At 39.3% G+C, this 20,498-nt stretch overlaps 1 protein-coding gene across 2 annotated transcripts in view; it reads right to left on the bottom strand.

Annotated features, from left to right (window-relative positions):
• Window positions 1-17,654, bottom strand: part of LOC128475015 (amine oxidase [flavin-containing]-like) — a 275,083-nt gene extending 257,429 nt beyond the window's left edge. For both annotated transcript variants that reach the window (XR_008346427.1, XM_053457465.1), the window contains exons 1-5: window positions 17,450-17,654; window positions 7,276-7,370; window positions 5,284-5,421; window positions 2,166-2,270; window positions 144-235 (exon numbers count right to left, since the gene is read on the bottom strand). Coding sequence is in view for 1 of the 2 variants with exons in the window: in XM_053457465.1 (XP_053313440.1) it covers window positions 144-235; window positions 2,166-2,270; window positions 5,284-5,421; window positions 7,276-7,370; window positions 17,450-17,510 (491 nt within the window). In the remaining variant the exon portion in view is untranslated. The remainder of the gene's footprint in view (window positions 1-143; window positions 236-2,165; window positions 2,271-5,283; window positions 5,422-7,275; window positions 7,371-17,449) is intronic.
• Between the last annotated feature and the right edge of the window lie 2,844 nt (window positions 17,655-20,498).

Raw genomic sequence — 20,498 nt, 5'->3', positions numbered from 1 at the left:
AAATAGACATACTTACGTATGAGCAATTTGTTTTTTCCCCTTGTTGACAAAAAAAGAATCTGCCATAGTCACAATATGAATAGAAATTACATCATGATTTATTATTGATCATTATTATTTTAACTTGTAGGGCAGAGTTTTACCTTGTCCAGCAAACCTGGTCTATGAACTGCTGCATAGACATTTTGTCCCATTCTGCAGCATGAGGAGCTTTCCATGGGGCATCCACAGGGATCTGAAATGAGACAAAGGCAGTCAATTTAAGGATCTATCATTAACAATTTGTGGTATATGAAATCTTATTGTATATATATATATATATATATATATATATATATATATATATATATATATATATTAGACTTACACAAAAGGATGGGGTCTCTGGGCACATCCTCTCCCACATTCCTCCAATTGGGGGAGAGAGTGTGCCCAGAAGTTCTGCCCTTTTGCGGAAGTTCACCGGGAGGCCAGAACAATGAAGACAGATTTGCTGAGAAATTGAAACGTTTCTGCAACTCTCTTTCTCTGCGAATCTATCTGTATTATTCTGGTCTCTCTGTGCACTTCTGCAAAAGGGCAAAACCACAGGGACAGCCTCTCCTCTTGCCCTTTTGCAGAAGTTCACCGAGAAGCCATGTCCACAGAGGAAAGGACGAAGAAAGAAGGCACAAGGAGCAGCTACGTAGAAAGAAGACAGAAGAATAACAAGATGCAAGAGAAGAAGCAGTGGAGAAGGTAGGGGGACATTCAGAGAGAGTGTTAGTGTGAGAGAAGGTGAATGAGAGTGAGAGAGTGGGTGAGAAAGCACAAGTGAGAGTGAAAGAAGCAACAGGACTCAAACAAAAATTCTGAGCTGCTTTGTTTTCATTTGTTTCATTGGGAAGTTTTTATGAATTTACAAAATTGGCAAATCTTGTTAATATATAGTGAAAATAATATAACTTCACTCACTAAATAAATAAGCAAAATGCCACAAAAAAATCATACTTTTTTGTTTATTAACTTTTATTCCAGATTTCTCTCTTTGGTCTAACCATCAGCCAGGATGGAAACTGAATGGAAACTGTTTAGTGAGCGCTAACTATTGGGCAGTCTGGACTTCAATAATAAATTACTTTTGTAACATTTAGCTTGAGCTGGTTGGAAAGATTTTTTTTTAACCAACCCGAGATTAGTCTTACATGTACTTTCCAAATCGGCTTTAAAGCCACTTCACCCAGTGCACATAAAACAAACAAGGCTAGTAGCAGTGACCTGTTTTTTTGTCACATCCTCGGGTCCCGTCGCCGGCGAGTCACGCCGACCACCAGTCTTCCGGTCGTCAGTCAGTCCTCCAGGTGCGTGGCTGTGTTGCATGGCAGGAGCCAGGGAATTGACGGACGGCTGGGGGCTAGGCTATGACATCAGTTGGAGGTAGGGCTTGAGAGTGGCGCCGGATTTAAAAACCTGGTAGTGCTACTCTCAGGCACCCTGTTGTGGTCTTTACTGTGAATTTGTGTCTGAGTTACTGATTACTGATTTTTTTACTCTTGCCTGCCTGACTACTTTTTGCCTATCGATTTGGTACCTCCGCTCGTGATTCCGGTGTACGGACCTGGCTTGTTCGACTTCCCACTTGTGCTATTTCCCCTGGCGTATTCGTTTGTCAGCTCCGTTACCAACCCGGCTACCCTGACCATTCTAATGGAGTTGACCCCTCCATTGCTGTACACCTTGCTACTTTGACTCAGTTCCTTCATACTGCCGTCACTGAGGCCGTCTCACTGTTGGGATCATCTAAATCCTGGATTATCGCTGCTGGGGGCCCCTCTCTCAACAGCGGTTCTCTGGGCAGAAGAACTTCTGCGGTGAGAACCTCCAGTGACATTTTTAAGTAAGTCCTAATAATCACCATTTAATTTTGTCTTTAAATTAGGCATCACTGCTATTTAATAATCCAAAATATGTAAATATGACAAGTACAGTACATACCTAATATGTAATTAATCATTAATCCAGATTTTACATTTAAACCATGATCATCTTTTTTTTTCTCTGAGGTTCATTTTCAAAAAGAAAACGTGTGGTTCTTTTAGGGCACCAATCTTATGTTCATGTACCATTTTAAGGGTACCAGGACTATGACTCACTTTAACTTAAAAAATGTATTCATTTATCCATACCTCCTTTCCCCATTCATCAATTGTCCTCCAAAGGTTGTTATAATCCAAAATGACAAAAGGGTTCCAAGCTGGTGGGAATGCTCCATTAAATGCATATGTCCTTCCCTTAGAAACACAAAACATGAACACATTACTAAAGTTATTAATTAACTAAATACTGACAAGTCAATGTTGAAGATACATGTGGTTCCATCTCCTGCATTCCATCTTATTTTCATTTGTACATTATTTTGAAATCCAAGACTGTAGTCCATACCGATTACAGATAAACAATTTCTTATGGTCTGGACAGCTCTGGAATTTTGGATATGTAAACTGGAAATTCACATACTTAAGTTAATAATCTCAACTAAAGAACAAATTTATTTTAGATACAGACGGCTGGATATATCCAGCAAAACACACATTAACATAAAACAAGATACTGGGATACAAACCGCCCCTTTAATCTGCCTCCCAGAGACAACAGGGGCAGTAAAGGGATTAACAATAGAAAAGGATACAGACGCCACTAACATAAGGAATACACATTGTCTTCATTAAATTATCTCCCAGACCTTAGTGTGCCGTGTGCAAACGGTTAGGAAATAAGGCAATAAAATACATTTTTATTAATAACACACAAAAGGATAACATTAACTGAGGGGTAACCTAGGAACCGTCACAGTCCCAAAATGCAGGAACCCCAAATCTGTTTCCGAGCTCCACAGTCTTTAGAGTCTCTTATGATTTGGATAACGTGGAACGTGACACTCCTTACCAGGGCCCATAGTCTGTAGGAAGGAGGCTGTCCCCTCCAGGAGCCCATGGCACAGAGGCTTCCGTGACAGTTGGTCCTTTATAATGCATAGTGAAATCAATGAGTTCACTCCTACAGCCCTCTTATTTAATAGAAAATTATTTAATTTCTCTTACTAATATATATATATATATATATATATATATATATAGGAGATAAGTCTCCTGGTTCTACCTGATCTATTGCTAAGCTCATATTGCAAATAAGTGATGACTTTGACATTACTGCAACAAGGATGAGTCTTGTAGCCCTCGTCTCCCCAGAAGACAGGGAAGGCAACTTTTGATTGAAAGGACAACACATCAAATATTTTATTCCCATATTTTAATTCTGTGCAAATAAAAGTGGCACCGATGCATGATAAAATGACTTTAATTGTAATCACCCTTGCACAAAGATCAATGTGCAGCTCACTGACTTGGAGAAAGTGTTAATTATTGCTTGAAATCTCAACAGTGGAGACAAAAAATGAAAAGCTAAGCAAAACTGTATTATCTTTGTTTTGCCTACGTGACATAGGAACTGAAATACTCCACACATATATCTCTTATGAAAACTCTCTGGGTACACTTTGCTTTAAAATGAAATCATTAATCATTATCATTTTCAAACAATACTATGTGCTCTGCTTCTTGGGATGACAATTGCCCCTCTCTTATCTCACTAACATTTTAGACAAAAGGCTACAAAACAGAGCAGTTTATCAAAACTCAAGTTTTGCAGCCTTGCATTATTTAACAAAATATGATATTTTTGTTTCAATATCTATATTACATATGTATATATTGTTGGATATGGTTTATATATTTCTGCTAACTTTATTTTATATAAGCATGCACTGTATGCAGACTCAAAAACTGATTAATCACTTTCAACATTCCAGTAAATGCTGGCAGGGAACTGAATAAATGCAGGCATTTTATAAGAAATGGAATGCATTTCTCCCTTTATCAGCACAGGATGTAGGTTTTTCCACAATTTGTCTACGACAGGAATTATACACTGTGCTTAGTCCATGGGAGGCTGCAAAAATACTTTTTGCATGGTATTGCAGTGAAATATTCTAATAGTAGTCTTCTACAAGGTTGCACTGTTTATATATGTTTGTATTTGTGTGTATATACTGTTTTATATATATATATATATATATATATATATATATATATATATATATATATATATATATATTTATATACAAATGAGTCCAAAACCCAAAACGATTAGTTTTTGGCCCACTGGTTTCTCAGAAAATGAATTCCGTTTCCTGCTAGTTCATTTGTGACAAAAATCGGGGGTCATTTTAAATTCAGGAACAAAATTCTTTGTCTGATGCCAACATTTACACTCACTAACTCCCTCACACTCTCATTTTCATCCGCTCTCTCTCTCATGATCTCTGAATGTCTCCCAACCTCCTCTGCCAACCACTTCACTGCCTCACAGCTCTGCTTCTTGTTGTCCATCTTCTCCTTTCTATCTTTTCTCTTCGTCCGCATCTCTCGGTGAACTTCTGCCAAAATGGCAGAGCATACAGTGACTGCCATTTTGGTGGAAGTTCACACAAGGTTATCGTTGTACAAAAAGGTAGAGCTTCCTGTGACGTCTTCTCCTTGATTCTCCTTTAATTTCACATGAGGTTATCCTCCAATCAGGGGGAGGGGACGTCATAAGAAGCTCTGCCATTTTGGTGGAAGTGTATATAGGGTTATCTCTGCAAAATGGCAGAGCTTCTGGTGACATCCTCTCCCGCACGCTAAGCAAATACTGTTTGGTATACTTTGTTTTGGTGTACTTTGGGCTCTCTACCTTTAGAAAAGGATACTTGTCTTGCTGAATATTCATGGCTATTCAACCATTGAAAATTACAAATTACAGAAAGGTTTATAATTAGACATTACATTTGTAATGAAACTGGACATAGCTGTATTAGCCCAAGATAAAATGGAGACGTTAGTTGACGTTGATACAATTTATTGGGTCAACAAAGGAAAAGATGTTACGTCACATAAACTTTTCCTGGCCTCCCTTGTTTCTTAGTCAGATAGACAGTTTCCATATGCTGTTAATTTTCAAACAAGTAAAAAAGTGAAATGACCCAACTCTTACATCTCACAAACATATTAGACATATTAGAATATTATACCATTGCATATTGGAGGTTCATGAGCAAAAAAGTCAAAAAGCTAAATTTAAATGTTTTCATACTTAAGATGATTCAAAATGTCTCCCCTAATGACAAAACCACTCACTGCACGAATCCCTAGTAACAAATAAGCATTCTGCATCATGGACCTCAATTTTTTTGTATGCTTTTTTTACCTTTACATGATAGATGACCTGTTCCTCAACATTCACTTTGTATGTCTTTAAACCCAACTCTTTTGCCACCCGTAGTATGCGATTCTGAGTTGGGCCAACGTATGCTCCACCAACATCCACATACTGAACCTCTTTGTTCTGTAGGGAAACAAAAGAGTGTTTCATTAAATCAATATCACAACACAATTAAATTCCTTAAACAATACCTTTTGTATTTATGTTTCTATAGGAAATAATCCAGTTTTTCGTTTTTGTGGTCTGCTTCTAATCTCAAATTTTGCTTGTCCATACCTGATGTAAATATAGGTGGGGTTGCTTTTCAAAGTGTTGAACCTTAAACTATGTTAGGAGTGTCCTTTTATTACACTTGTATTACTACTGTAGTAAAACTGTTTGCCGGTGTTGTCTCAAAGTGTGTCTTTTTGGCAAACATTTGCACACACCAATTTATTCCAGAATAGTAAATTAATTGTAAGAATGTGTCATTAGTTATATGTACCACATAGGTCACTTCTAGGTCTTCTTCTATTAATTTATATAATGATGTAGTACATATGTGGGGGATCTGTGACAAAAGGTAGCAAAAGCAGAATGACAGCAAGACAGACAGAATTTACTTTACCTGACAGCCCTTTTAATGAACACTGCATATTAAAGTACTATTCAAGTACTTTAATATGTATTCCTAAGAAAGGGAAAAAAGCCACTCGCTTGACACAAAAGTAGAAGCTCTGCAGAAGCAGCTGCCCTCATTTTCTGTGGTCTGACATTTCTTGCCACTGATCGACTGCTTCCCATTAAAAATGGAAGCACTTTCCATGCATGTGCACAAGGGTCTGAACAGGAGAAAATGCATATGGGGATTATGCAGAATCATCTAAGTATTTGCAAGTGGGAAACCACAAAAATATTACCACACGGAATTAAAGTAGGTGCCACCAAAGGAGATAAATAGCTTGAAGAACAATAGGAAATTAAGTTCATATACATATATAAGATAGGGGGAGAAGACAGAGAATGTTTGGGGGGGGGGACAAGAGGCAGAGAGATGGTTGGGAAAGAGAGAAGAAACACAGGGAGAAGGAGGGATAGGCAAGACAGAGAAAAGGGGTGAAAGAAGAAAAATAGAAAGGAGAGACAAAAAAGGGAGGAGAGAAGAAGAGAGAGGTAAGGGGAAAATGAGAGAGAAGAAATGAAGAAAGAGATGCATAGGTATAGTAAAGGGACAGTTTAATACTTCAATATACATTCTTCTAAAAAAAAAAAAAAAAAAAACTATCCATGTGTCCAAGTAATATCCACATGAATGGCAGGACCAAAGGTTTCCCAGCAGAACATTGCCCAAAGCATTACACTGCCTCCACCAGCTTGCCTTCTTCCCATAGTGCATCCTGGTGCAATATGTTCTCCAGGTAAGTGATGCACTCGGCCATCCACGTGATGTAAAAGAAAAAAATGCTCCGTGGTCCAGTTCTTATGCTCACGTGCCCGTTGTAGGCGCTTTCAGCAGTGGATAGGGGTCACCATGTGCACCCCGACTGGTCTGCTGCTACGCTGCCCCATATGCAACAAACTGTGATACACTGTGTGTTCTGACACCTTTCTATCAGAACCAGCATTAACTTTTTCAACAATTTGCTGCCCATGTGCATTAATGAGCTTTGACTGTCCATGACCCTGTCGCCGGTTCACCGCTTTTCCTTCCTTGGACCACTTTTGACCACTGCAGACCGGGAACACCCCACAAGGGCTGCAGTTTTGGAGATGCTCTGCCTCTACTAATTCAAATTAAAACGAAATACCAGAAATGGACTGCAATAAAGCCATGAATACAAAGGTTCATATTAAAGATGCAAAGTGACTGGTAACATCATTAACCACTTTGCATCTAGCAAGGGCCTTTAAAACATCTTAGTTAAGTTTCATTTAAACAAGGTTAACTATGGTGGGGTACCAAGTTGTCTTTTTTCTATTTGATATTGGAGTACTTACTCTTATTGTATGAGTTCTTCCCCCAACCCTGTCACGAGCCTCTAATACCACAACATTCAATCCTGCTTCGAAAAGTAATTTAGCAGCACAGAGTCCTAAAAAAGCAAACAAAAAACTTAATTTTTATGCAAGAACTCTAGCAAAGGAACCTGAATGTTGGGACACAAACTTCATCATTATTTTTGGTGATGTCATTGGTTATTTATTGCATATTGCCAGCAAGTGCTCTTCAGTATAAAAACAAGCAATTACATTTTTCAGTTTCAATTTTATGTATGGTATTTTTAATGGATGCATGGTCAGGATAAATAAAACATTTATTAGCTCTATTAGTTATAATGGATTCTCAACAATGAAAACACTATTTGTTTTTTGTCAGTTTTCGAGATATTTCCAAAACAACAATGTTCCCTGTATTATAATTGCTTAATGGCATATCACGTTTAACAATTTGCAAATGTATGCCCCTGACAGACTCACCAAAGAAGAAAGGGAGCCCTGGAGACAGCTAGGCAGAAAGGGCGGCATGACATGGCCTGAGATAGGCGAATGAGAGGGCAGTGGGGTCAGCTAGAGGACACTGGTTGTTGCTGGGCAGCCCATCCTCACTGATTGGTGTGTTGGCATCTGAGGTGTTTAGGGAACATTATATAAACAGTACACACAGCATCACAATTTATTGAATTTTAGAAGGAATGTTTCCCTCCCTCCCCATGTTTGTGTCTGTTCTGTGTTTTTGGTGTTTTCTGTGTTTTGTATTTTATCAGGTGGTGTTCAGTTCTTTCTGTAATGGTTTCCAGCCAAGCGGAGGCAGTCAGCATGAAGAACAAAGAAAGAAACAGAAAATTGGAGGGGTCGCAGGACAAAAGGCGGCAGTAGATGTGTGTTTTGTTTAAACGTTCCCTAATGGGCTGGGTCCCTGGGGAATTGGAGTTAGCCGATCCCCTTGCTTTTGGAGACTTTACGGCTTGGGGGTAATTGTCGGCATGTGTATTAAGTCGTTTATGTTTAATGGGTACTGTTCTTTTCGTATATTGTTTATGTCCGGGACTGGCAGGGGTAAATTTCAGACATTCAAATGGCACTCTGCCAGAGTATATTGTGTGCCAGTCCTGGATTTTCTCTCTGTTATTTGTGTGTCAGAGTTTGTCTACATTAATAAAGTGCTTTGGCCTTTTCACATTCCAAAGAATAATGTCTTTGTGTGTTTATTGGTATGTTATCAGTAGCCATATTCTCAGTGCCTATGTCATGCATTTTAAAATACTCAGTGGATAGTGCAGAGAGAGTTCCGGAGCTGACTGGCGATAAATATATCATGGGCAAGGAGATGTGTGTTTGACAATCACATCTCCTGCATGGAAGACAGCTGGGGTTAAGGCAAGGGGCAAATGCATCCAGGGAGATTGTGCAGAAACCCCCCTGGGCATTTGCAGAGGGGATTAAGAGTCTGTTTAATAATATAGCTCAAATCTGGAGTAAGAGAAGGTAATGGTTTTACTTTTTATAAGTTAATGATGTCTTTGCAAAGTATCTTAAATATACTACTAAAGGTAAAAAAAAAATTGTGTGAGCATTTAACAAAAAAAATATTCTCACAATGCTCTCTGCAGTCCTCCAAACCCTGCAAGGCGTGTTACAAGTAATAACAAAGAAAATGGAAGCAGCAAAGGAATAGCTTCGTAATCAGGATTTGTACTAATTGTATGCGGATATTATGATGAAATTTATACAATGTGGTTTTCTTGTTACCCATTACTGGTTAACAGTGGTTCATTAACCATTGGAAAAACAGGGCTCTACAGATTAATGTAAAGTTGTTATGGTTGATCTTTTCCCTTGTTCATATCGACACAAAACCACCATGGTATTTGTGCACCTTGATCAAAATAGTCCGTCCTACAGGAGTGAGCCTAGGGTTAGTGGCACTTGGGTGCAGTTTTTCTTTGACACTTCCCCTCTTAAACAACACGTACATATTTCAAAATGACCAACAATTGCCTCAATATGTATTGGTCTGATGATGCATGATCGGTCATTTCTTTCCCGTTTACATGTGAGCGAGCCGCGTCCTGTCTTCAATGTCTTACCTGATATACCTGCTACTCTATGTATTAATCTCTTCTATTGTCTCACTATGGCCGTATTCTGCTGCGCATTTGCCCCCACATCGGCTAAGCCTATTGCCATATGATGTTTTCCTTTCACCAGGTCTTGTTCTGGATTATATGGTTAATGTTTATTTTTGTTTTTATTTCCTTTCTATGCATTGTGTTCTTGGCACCACGTTCCGAGATTGTCTTATCATTGCTTGTATCGCTCTACGCCTACACAAACTAACACCAAAACACACACACTTATGCCTACACCATACACTAACATACACACACTTTAACACTATATGCTGACACACAAACCCACATTAATGCCATACTGCAACACACACACACCCATATCCTCACACTCAACTACACATGCACACACACTGAAACACCATAGACTTACATATAATTACACCCTATGCTTTACCATACTCTAACACACACTGACTAATTCTATACATACAGAAAATGTTTTTCATCTTAGGTAAAAGCTCTAGCTCCATGGCTGCAACTCCCCACTCCATGGACTTGATTGACTACTCACTATACTGACTGGCTGCAGTGGCAGGTAAGGACTCCCACTGAAATCAATGGGGGTGTTTGCCTTGCACACAGGTGGATGTCACTAGACCCCACTACAAAATTAACACAACCAGTGCTGGAGCTCAATGAAGGTAAGCATATTGCTTGCAAGGAGATGTGTCCAGCCAAACAAATTGAATGCATGCAAATAGAGGGGATGAAGAAAGGAGCATTCTGCAAACTGCATACATTTGCAATGAGGACACCACAGAAATTTAAAAGGACCACTTCGATATTATATTGCATGAAGTGTGTATTAAGGGTGGAGTGTCCCTTTAAGGTCAGCCCATTAAACTAGAAGTGGTCCACTATTCGTAGTTAAAGATATTTCAGGTGATGCAGATGCTTAAATTGATTGACATGGGGCATAGTTACATACATTCATGAAAGGTGGATGAAAGCTACAAAAAGGAAAAAACGATTGTTTTCCTGCCCCGCTGGAGATAATTTCATGTAGAACGTGCTGCCTTTTAAATGATTAATTTTGCTTCCTTTTATCTGTACTATATTTCCATTAGGCCAATCTATTGTGTATGATGTCATCATAAATCTCTGGTATGGAAAATGTCAGTGTGTCAAAGCTGGAGATGTATTGCTTAAAACTAGTAAGCATATACAAATACACAAGCCAATAAGCGACATAATTGTCTTTAAAATGTTTTTGAGCATATAAATTCACTAGACACAAGAAATTTTGAGATTGTATTTTTCTTTATCACTTTATCTTATATATGGTGTAAGCTCTGTTGCACCGTAAAGAGTTATATTTTATTGGCATATTACATGAAAAAGTCAGGATGAGTCCTAAGTCAGGGTGAGCCCTGTTTCTTAGAGCCTTTCTATTTTCCCTTGCAATGAACCAGAGGCCAAAATGAGCTTGTTTCCTGATATTGTACTCAGAGGAAGCCAGACTGTGTGATTTTATTATGCAATGTTATAAAAACAATAGTGGTGCGTTTAGTTGTGACCCTGGCAGGCAAACTGATTGTATTCAACTCTCAAATAACGCTATGTAATATGCAGAGCCATTCCTAGAAGGGTCAAGCTAACCCTGCAAGTGCATAGTTAAAAGGAACACTCAATTGTCCCAGGGTGCCCCTTGAACAATAAATGCAAATGTACAAAAAAGAGAAAAATATTATATTGGTTTGTGGTCTAGTTTTGCTTTCAGCACATGCATATGGGGGTCTCATTAGAGCCTCCCCTTAGCAATGTTCTCCTAGACAGCCCTGGAGATGACCTGCAATAAGTATATTACGAACACATCTCCTGCACGGCAATAGCTCTGAGAACACCAAATCTAAATGAGAGCAAACCCTAGTATAATTCAAAGACTTTCATTCTTAACATTTTTCTTTCTAACCGGGTAGCTACAGCACCTGACTTACCCAAACAAGTAAGAAATGTTGTTAGCAAGTATGACGTTTTCCAATGGATTTTTTAAAATGTAACAGGATTTGCAGTGGTACCCTGTCATACTGCAGTTGATCATGGGTTACCTCTTTGGTAAATGCCAGTAGCGTTTGTAAGATGTGATTCTGAGACGTGCCTATTAAATCCATTTCTTCATCTACGGAGTAACACTAGTCCTACCTTTAAAGGTAGAGCCACCAAATGCCTCTAAATTTCGTGTTGTCCTTTTTGTGAACACATCTCCATGCAAACACCGCGTAGGCCTGTTTACACACTCATGCACATGTATGGCAGGCTGATCCACTATATAGATGGACCAGAGGAGGAAAGCAAAAGCAGCAGCAGGTCTGAAGCTTCTGTTTGTGGTAAGTGATTTATTATTTTTTTAGTACTTTATTGTACATTCATCTTTGGTTGGGGCATCAGGTACACTAAAGTGTTCCTTTAGCAATTTTCTTTTGAGGTACCTAGCCATGTTTGTCATGTGTATCTGACCCCTAGTTTGCCTTCTTATGTGTTTCCATAAGAGCCTTTATAATGTGTAATGCCTTTACAATGTGTGATGCCCGTATTGGACCAACTGGAAGGGACACTTTAAAGGTTACACCAGGACCCAGGAGAAACCGGAGGTTGCGCCGGACGTGACGTACCGGAAACGCCCTACCGGAAGTGACACACCGGAAACCGGAAGCCTGTGAAATTGGTGCCAAAACAATTGTTAGGCACATTATAAATATGTAACCAGAGGATAAGGACTAGGGCTGCAACTAACGATTATTTTAATAATCGATTAGTTGGCCGATTATTTTTTCGATTAATCGATTAATCGGATAAAAAAATGAATGTAAATTTTTCATTTATTTAAAATAATTTACTAAACAAATGATGTTAAATACAAACAGCAGAATAAAAAAAAACTTTGATAATACATTTCTTGTCTTTATTTCCCAACCAGCCCCCCAATATATGCACATTTGAGCCCAGGCTTGCTACGCTGCCTCCCAGACATGCCATGCTGCCCCCCCACATATGCCACGCTGCCTACCACAGCACTCCACGCTGCCTCCCACATATACCACACCACGCTGCCTCCCACATCTGCCACTCCACGCTGCCTCCCACATATGCCACTCCACGCTGCCTCCCACATCTGCCACTCCACTCTACCCATATTTCTTATGTGTGCTGCCCGTCCTAGCATTTAATATATTTGACCCTACTTCTGTCTGCAGTAATTTTTTTATACCATCTCCTATGGAATACAAATATTTTCTCCTTGGGCATAAAATACAGTGCTGCATACATATAAGTTAGCATTGACAAAAAAGTTTTAATTTTGCTCATCCGACCCGGAGGCTGCCATTGTCGGTTGTGTGACTTGCTCAGGCACCACACTGACCTGATTCTTTATGGCAATTCTAATGAAGTCCTGCTTGCCCAATCAAACTCTTATTTCCATCGACTTTCATGTATGATAAGGATGTGAGGTTGATTGTTTAGTAGATTGAGCTAAAATAACACAGCTAGAACACATGCAAATGACTAATATGTAGCTATAATACAAAAACTAGAACTGTTTGAAAAAAGAGAACCGCATATTTGATACCTAAATGTTGATATTATTAGAAACAAAATATTTGTTTGGAGCTCTCTTTCACACTATCACTGAATGTCTCAGAATAGTAAACACACATAAATAGTATGATCACATTTCACGGTTTTGTAAGTGAAATATATGTTAGTACAGTTATTTAACATAACAGATATATAATAAAACATATGTAATCTAAACATTGCATTTAAGGTGCACTGCGGTAGAGGACTGCATTGGGCTGCCTTCGCGTTGCTCCCACACAGCGTCTCTTCTCTTGTTTCGCCCAGGAACCCAGTGGAGTCACGTGAAGTGACGTAAATTCACGTGACTCCGCTGTTTTCCTGGGCGGAACAAGAGAAGAGATGCTGTGTGGGAGCAACACAAAGGCTGCCTTGCAGCACATATGTTGCGGGAGCGGGCGGGATTGACCACATATGTTGTGGGAGTGGGCGGGGGTAGAACACACATATTGCGGGAGTGGGCAGTAATGGTCAGAAATTCGGCGGGAGCAGGATTAAAAAAACAAGGCTCTACACTGTGGTATATCAATGGGGGATAACTCTGCAAGGCATTTACCCCAGTAGTAGCGAGTAAAGAGATGAGCCATCTTTGTCACTCACCTGCAACTTCTCTTATAAATGAAATATGTGCAGCCTGATAAAATCAAACCAAAGACCAATATGGACTAATTCATTTAGTTTCTGGATCTGTTTTTTTCATTGCACAAATTTAATTTGTAACAACGCAAGCCTCTTCACATTAACTTGGGCCTCAGGCTGGCATTTCTGTTGCTGTTAATTCTAGATAAAGGTCAGAGAAAAAAAAACGTATTGGTAGATGTATGAAATCCTGAAAAGCCCTCTAGCTTCATGCAGTTTAGGCTTCACGTTTTATTATGCAGAAAGGAAATAATTTAGTTGCGGCTAATATATATTACAGATTAGTCAGACAGGTGTAATTACACAACAAAGTGTAACCCACCGTACCTTCAAATACCAAACCCTTCATACACCGAAAAATTTACCAAAAAATATTATTTAATCCTTAAGACATATGTCTAATTTAGAATTTTTGCCAGGAACATTTCATTATGTGACCGTAATGTAGGCACTGATAGGCTAATGCCATAGAAACCGAAAAACCTTCTTCTGTGTCGTTTAATGTGATTAAAACTTCAGGAAAGATTCAAATGACAGATCTGCTAAATGCTAAGTTATATTTGGTTAACGTGATAGAGCATGCGATTATTGCTTTGTATAAGTAGAACAGCATCGTTTACATTGGACCCACTAATGTTTGGGTGAGAAAATAATTTTCATGTAGGAAAAAGTACATCTGTGAATTTCTCACAAAACAGAAACACTAGAACCAGGCAGTTCCTGGCCCAGAGACAATCCTTTAAACCTTAGGATAGCACGTATTGGGAGAAGGATTACCTTTTATGGGGCAGACCTACAGATACAGCAGTAAAGTATAGCCTTGACGAGTGAGCATATCAATCTCTATGAATGTGAGCTTTTTTATTGGGTTGACATAGATGCTTATATACAAAAAGACAGCAACTGCAGGTAATCAAAAAACTGCCATATTACAAGTCACACACAGGGCCACCATCAGGGGCTTACAACCATTACAGTTATAGGGGGTCCAGCCGTCCTGGGAGGCCCACTTGTGGAGACAAAATCTCAAAGCCGAAAAGCTCGGCAGCCATATGCTAAAATGAGAACTCTGGATAGCTCTGGCTCAATTTAGCAGTCAGGGCTGCATGTGACCATGAAAACCCCTTCTTCATTAAATCCAGGACGAAAGCTAAAGTCGTTTCAATTTTGGCATCCAGCAGGTCCACACCTTTAATATTACCAAAACCCGATGGCCTGCTCCACCATATTTTGCAAGTTCAAGTTAAAAGATATCATTACCAATATCAGATAAATTAATCTGTGGGTGAACTGGTGGTTTAGTGGTCCTTCTGTCTTTAGGGCGGATAAGTATTTAAAATATGGTTGCACTCTGGGTTTGTGTCAAGAGTGTTAATATGGTTACAAAGTATTGGTATATGTTTTAAAGTAATTTTGATTGGTTGATACAATGTAAGCTAAATAAAAGACCGCGGCCTGTTTATCCACATTCCTGATTGCCTGAGAGTTCATAAGCCTCCCCTGATTGGCTGAGACTTCAGAAGCCTCTCCCTCCTCAGATGGCACCAGGTAAGAAACCCACTGTGTGCATGTTATGTGTGTGACTGTGTGCATCTGTTTGACTGTGTGTGTAATGTCTAGTAATAAACAGTTTGTCTGTGCCATATTTGACCCAAACAGCTTTTGTAATGTAATCTCATCTATTTTACTATACATTAGGCAGGGTCAGTTGAAGCCCCTTGCAGGATAAACTCCCTGGGGTTTGTCCCTCACAATGTATTGGTATATCATGGAGTTCCACTCTTGTAAACGTCCAATATAGTAAATGCATCTCTATGCGAACACGTGTAAAGGCTTGGGGTGCTGTATTAATAATAACCAAGCTAATTGTGCTATTAAACTCTGAATTGTATTTGCACATTGATTAAAGCAACCCTTTTCCATATGTGTACTGGATGAAATGCTGACAGATTTCAAAGTTGATGAGTCTCATCCTCCCCTTTGTTCCTATGAGTGGGGAAATACTGCAAAGACAATGAGTTTGGGGAACCAACACTAAAGTTTTGAACTTCTTGGGAATCATTTCCCTTACCTGATTGTTTCTCACACCTTGTTAGCCTACCTTAATGTATACCAATATATAGTATATAGTAGAAGCATTATTAAACAGTCATCTACAGACACCAGACAAGCCAGAAGGCTTCCCTCAGAAATCTCATGGTGCTGCCACAACCACAAGGGATTCTGGGTAAGTGCATGCAAATAAGGTCAACAATAATCACCTTTTGCCTCTATATCCACTTTATACATGGATCCCTTGAAAGTAATTGCCCGCTGTACAGGACAGCCTTTAGACAAAACTCAGGTAAGAGGTGCAGTAGCCAGATCACCATATATATAAAGTATATAGATTATATTTCACTTTTCTCTTTATTTCGTCTCTTTATCTTGTCTCTCCTGATACTTTCTCTTCTTTCTATATCTCTCATCTTCATCTCTCCCCTTTCTCCTCACCTCTTTTCCTTCTCATTGTCTCTTATCTTTCTCCCTCTCCTTTCATGTCATAATTCCTGTGGTGGGACCACAAGGGCTTTTCATACAGACTTTCATTACAGTGCTCCTTCGCAGTGCATCTAGCTTCAGTGGGAACTGTGGGAACAGACCTCACAGTCCCTTTGTTTTGGGTCAGCTACAGGGAGATCCATGACCTCCCCAACTGGCACTGCTCTTCCAATTGTAATTATAACATAATGAAGCACTGCTTTAAAATAAGGCAAGTTTCAGAGCTAGCACACGTTTTGTACATCACCCAAACCTTTCAAGATTATTTCAGACATCAATATATTGCATTGTGCTGATATGTAATTACTGGAAAAAGAGAGATTTCTGAATGAGGTGCACAGACACCTTGCTGATTCCTGCACGCATACACACACTAACATACCCAGACACACACTTACACACTCTATCATACCCAGACATACACGCAACTCACTTACCCAGCAAAACCTCATTCTGTTTTAAGAGCAGCTTGCACCCAATGCAACCGCCCTACTACCCTATCCTACTCAAGCCTGCCTCTTTATGCTTACTTGTGAAGCATACCCCTGTCTTTCTTGGGGTGTCAATTGCCCGTTACCCCCAGATCCACCCATGACTTTGTTTCCAATATGCCCAGTATACTTTTTTTTATACCAGAAACATACAAGGTTCTTTATATACTGCAAATATTGAACATCAGATTTAATCTGTTTGTATTTGCTGTCACATAGTGTAAAACTTGGAACGCAGGTCTAAAAATGACCTGTCACTTCTCCAAATTATACATTTTACAGTTCAGTACGCTAAACAAACCTAATAGGCTTTCACTTCAATTAAGCAATGCATATTTATAATAGTACGTTCAAAATAAATGTACTATTAACCCAGAAGGTCACAGTCCACCTTTATTATCTTATAAACCCAAATCTTCAAAGAAACCACTTTTTTGCAAGCAATGCTAGTGTGAACAATGTAAAGTTCATTATTATATATATATATATATATATATATATATATATATATATATATATATATATACCCTTTTTTGCAAGCAATGCTAGGGCGAGCCAATGAACCGAGTTACTGGCAACACTCCTGAAGCTGGTTGTTGACACACTGTCAGTTTTATGGTGCGAAATTCTTCACTTTCCACAATGTTTTCATCAAAGCTGCAGCTGTAACCAGAACTCGGTAACGAAACACCAAATACGTTCGTATAACATGTTTTTTTTTGCATGTTTGTGTATATTGCATATTTTGTATATTTTGCCTATTTCTGCACCTATAGTGAAAGAATGACAAACCTGAGATGCCTCCACCGATCACAATGACATCGTATTCGTTGTTCATGGCTTCTCCGTTCATTTCCTTTTACGGTCTTCCTAAAGCCTTACAGCTTCGCGATGAACTCGCTGCATGTGCCGGAGATTTCTCCGCCGTTTCTAGATATTGTCACTCATTAAGGCAGACTGTAGCGTGGACAGCCCCTCCTCTGGTCACTCCCACACATTACAACTTCCAGCGTTTGCATTGGATCAACAGCTCTAAGGCGTGTGTCCACCTCCCATGCTTTGTGGGCAGAGGTCAAGCAGACAAGCGTGTGATTGGTTGTTGTTTTTTTCTACACTGAGCAGTATGTGTGAGGGTTAACCTGATGGCTACCCTCACAGAAGATGTGCTGAATATGTATTTTATAGAATAATTACTGTATTGTACATACAGGGATCTTCCCACTGTATCCAGCGTGAATGATTACTTAAAGGGAAAATATCCTTTGACTTCTGCCAACTGACACTACAAAGTCCACCATCAGGTTATCTGTGCATTGTGAAATAATAAAATGTTTTATTCCAAAGTGCTTTGCACTCCTAAATAGAAGCCCCTGCCCCCTAGAGAAGTGCAACTACTATTCATATGCACAGTAATCCCACGGGAGGACTTTTATGTGGCTTAAAATCCCGTTTAAATCAGTCTATATTAAAAATATAATTTTATTTTTTTTACCTTCTCTCTACCTTCTTCTCACTCTAGTTGAGCTCCTTTCTAATGTATACTTATTATACTTGACCTTAATAATCAGGCCTGGACTGGCCATCTGGCACACTGGGCAAATGCCCAGTGGGCCATTGTCCAAAAGCTCCTCACCTGACTCCACTCCAGCAGAAGATCAGGTGCTGCAGTGTATAGCTGCTGCATGGCTGTGCGCTATATGAGCATTAAATGTAACGTGCGGCTATTGTCCCGAGTTTGTAATTACTTTGTATTGTGGCAACCACAATCCCTTATAAACGTATTAAACCCAGTGTAAAATATTGTTTGCCTAGATAAAAAACTGCATACTTTCTGAAAATGTTTTTATTTCTTCCCAGTCACTAAATAGAATCCTCTAACCACATGGCCTGATACATTTTGTATTCGAAAAACAGCCCTGAATGAAGCCCATGTTATAGGTGTGGCTAATGCTATGGGTATATAAATGGGAGCCATTTTGTAAGTGGCTCACTTAACTGTTTTTCCAAATCTGGGTTGTCCCACCCTCCCTCCCTTTAATAGGTGGTTGTGGAGGTGTCTACCCCGTTATTTCACAGCGGCGGGGATAGTTTGGAATAATTGTTTTGGTACAGTGGGTTTTGGTTTGGTTTTAGTAATTTGACTTGGTTCAAGTTAGTTTGTTAGGTTTCCAGCTGGCCTGTGGCTCAGAACCTGGGGTGGTGTAGGGGTGTCTCGGTATGCCTCTGCATCAGTTATTTGGTTAATTTGGGTGGAGAAGGGGTGTCTCGGTATGTCCCTACATTGGTTATTATTTGGTTATTCGGTGTGGTGTAGGGGTGTCTTGGTATGCCCCTACATTGGTTATTATTTGGTTAATCGGTGTGGTGTAGGGGTGTCTTGGTATCCCCCTACAGTGGTCAGTGGGTTCATGTGGAGGCACCTGGTATGTGGTGCTGCCAATGTTGATATGGTTAATATGTTTATAATTTGGGGGTCATTGTTTATGAAGGGGAAATATGTTATCACTGTTTAATTGCGATGGTCTATTTTGACAATGACTTTAATATATTGTAAATTGTTAATAAAGCTGTGGAAATTATATTTGCACTTAAAGGTGTGTGTGTCTTTTTGGGGGAAATGTTGGTTTGTGGGTACGGTTATCCTGTGACACATTCGACTATGCGCCTGTCATGTTTGTAGTGCTGGGATCATTAAGCCCAGGGGTCAGGCCAGTGCAAACAGCCCAGTAATACTCCAACCCAAATGAAAAGAAACTAGAAGCCTGGTGTGAAGATTGCCCTGGGGCCTCCCCAATTTTCCCTGGCAACATGTCCCACAGTGCCAGCTTTGTGACAAAAAGCTTGTGAATGCCACTTTTACCCCTAAATAGCTTATCAGTGCCATATTTGTCCTCAGTTTGTCAATGATCTCAAACAGCTTGTCTGTGCACCTAAAAGCTTACCTGTGCCATCTTTGTTCCCAAACAGCTTGTCAGTGCTCCCAAACAGCTTGTAAAATAGTTTGGAATTTTAAGGACACAGCAAAGCCTGTAACACTGGCCCACAATCTAAAATAAAAAAATAATAATAATAAAACAATGAATACCAAAAAATAAAATATAAATTTATTAGTAAGCACTAAAGGGTTCCTCTCCATTAACTTAAGTTAGGGATCCCTTATTATGATGATTGGAACCTGCTATCTTAACATGTCTTCAGCATGATTATACCTCCCAATTGAGTTATTGTGCCTCCTGAAAAAAGGATGCATATTAAAGTTCTTTGTAAGCACTTAAAGCAGAAGACTAGTGGCATAAAAAAGCTTGCACTGAAATCAGTGGGATCATTTTTTGCACATGCACACAGGCAGTATCATTAGACCCTGCCCCTACTAAATGCTTGCCCTGCCAGCACTCAAGCGGACTAACAGTAAGTATATCACGAGGTGTTACATGTTTTCATACATGATCAACATCATACGTGACAGCGTCTATCCAGAAGGCAACCATTTACACTGTTCTAAGTACCCAATTAAACCCTACTTAATACTCGGCTAATGCCTTCCTGAATGTAATATAAACAGCAATTCAATAACATTACAGCAAGCACCAAATCTATAAATAAACCCACTTATTCAACATGTTTAGTGCCACTGGGCTGCGAATCACGTGGCTCTTAATTCATTGTACTTCACTTATGTAGCTTAATGTGAAAAGCTACTCCATCTTCTTTATAATTTTATTTGACATTTACTGTATTCATGTACCTAATTATATAAACCGATCAAGACCTTGTTGTAAGTCATGTAGTGCCCCTTATTCATCTCCATAGCAGGCAATACACCCATATTAGTATTTTCTAG

Source organism: Spea bombifrons, chromosome 2, assembly GCF_027358695.1.
Source record: "Spea bombifrons isolate aSpeBom1 chromosome 2, aSpeBom1.2.pri, whole genome shotgun sequence".
NCBI lineage: Eukaryota > Metazoa > Chordata > Amphibia > Anura > Pelobatidae > Spea > Spea bombifrons.
Note: the sequence above shows the minus strand (reverse complement) of the source record. Positions and strands in the feature narration are given on the sequence as shown.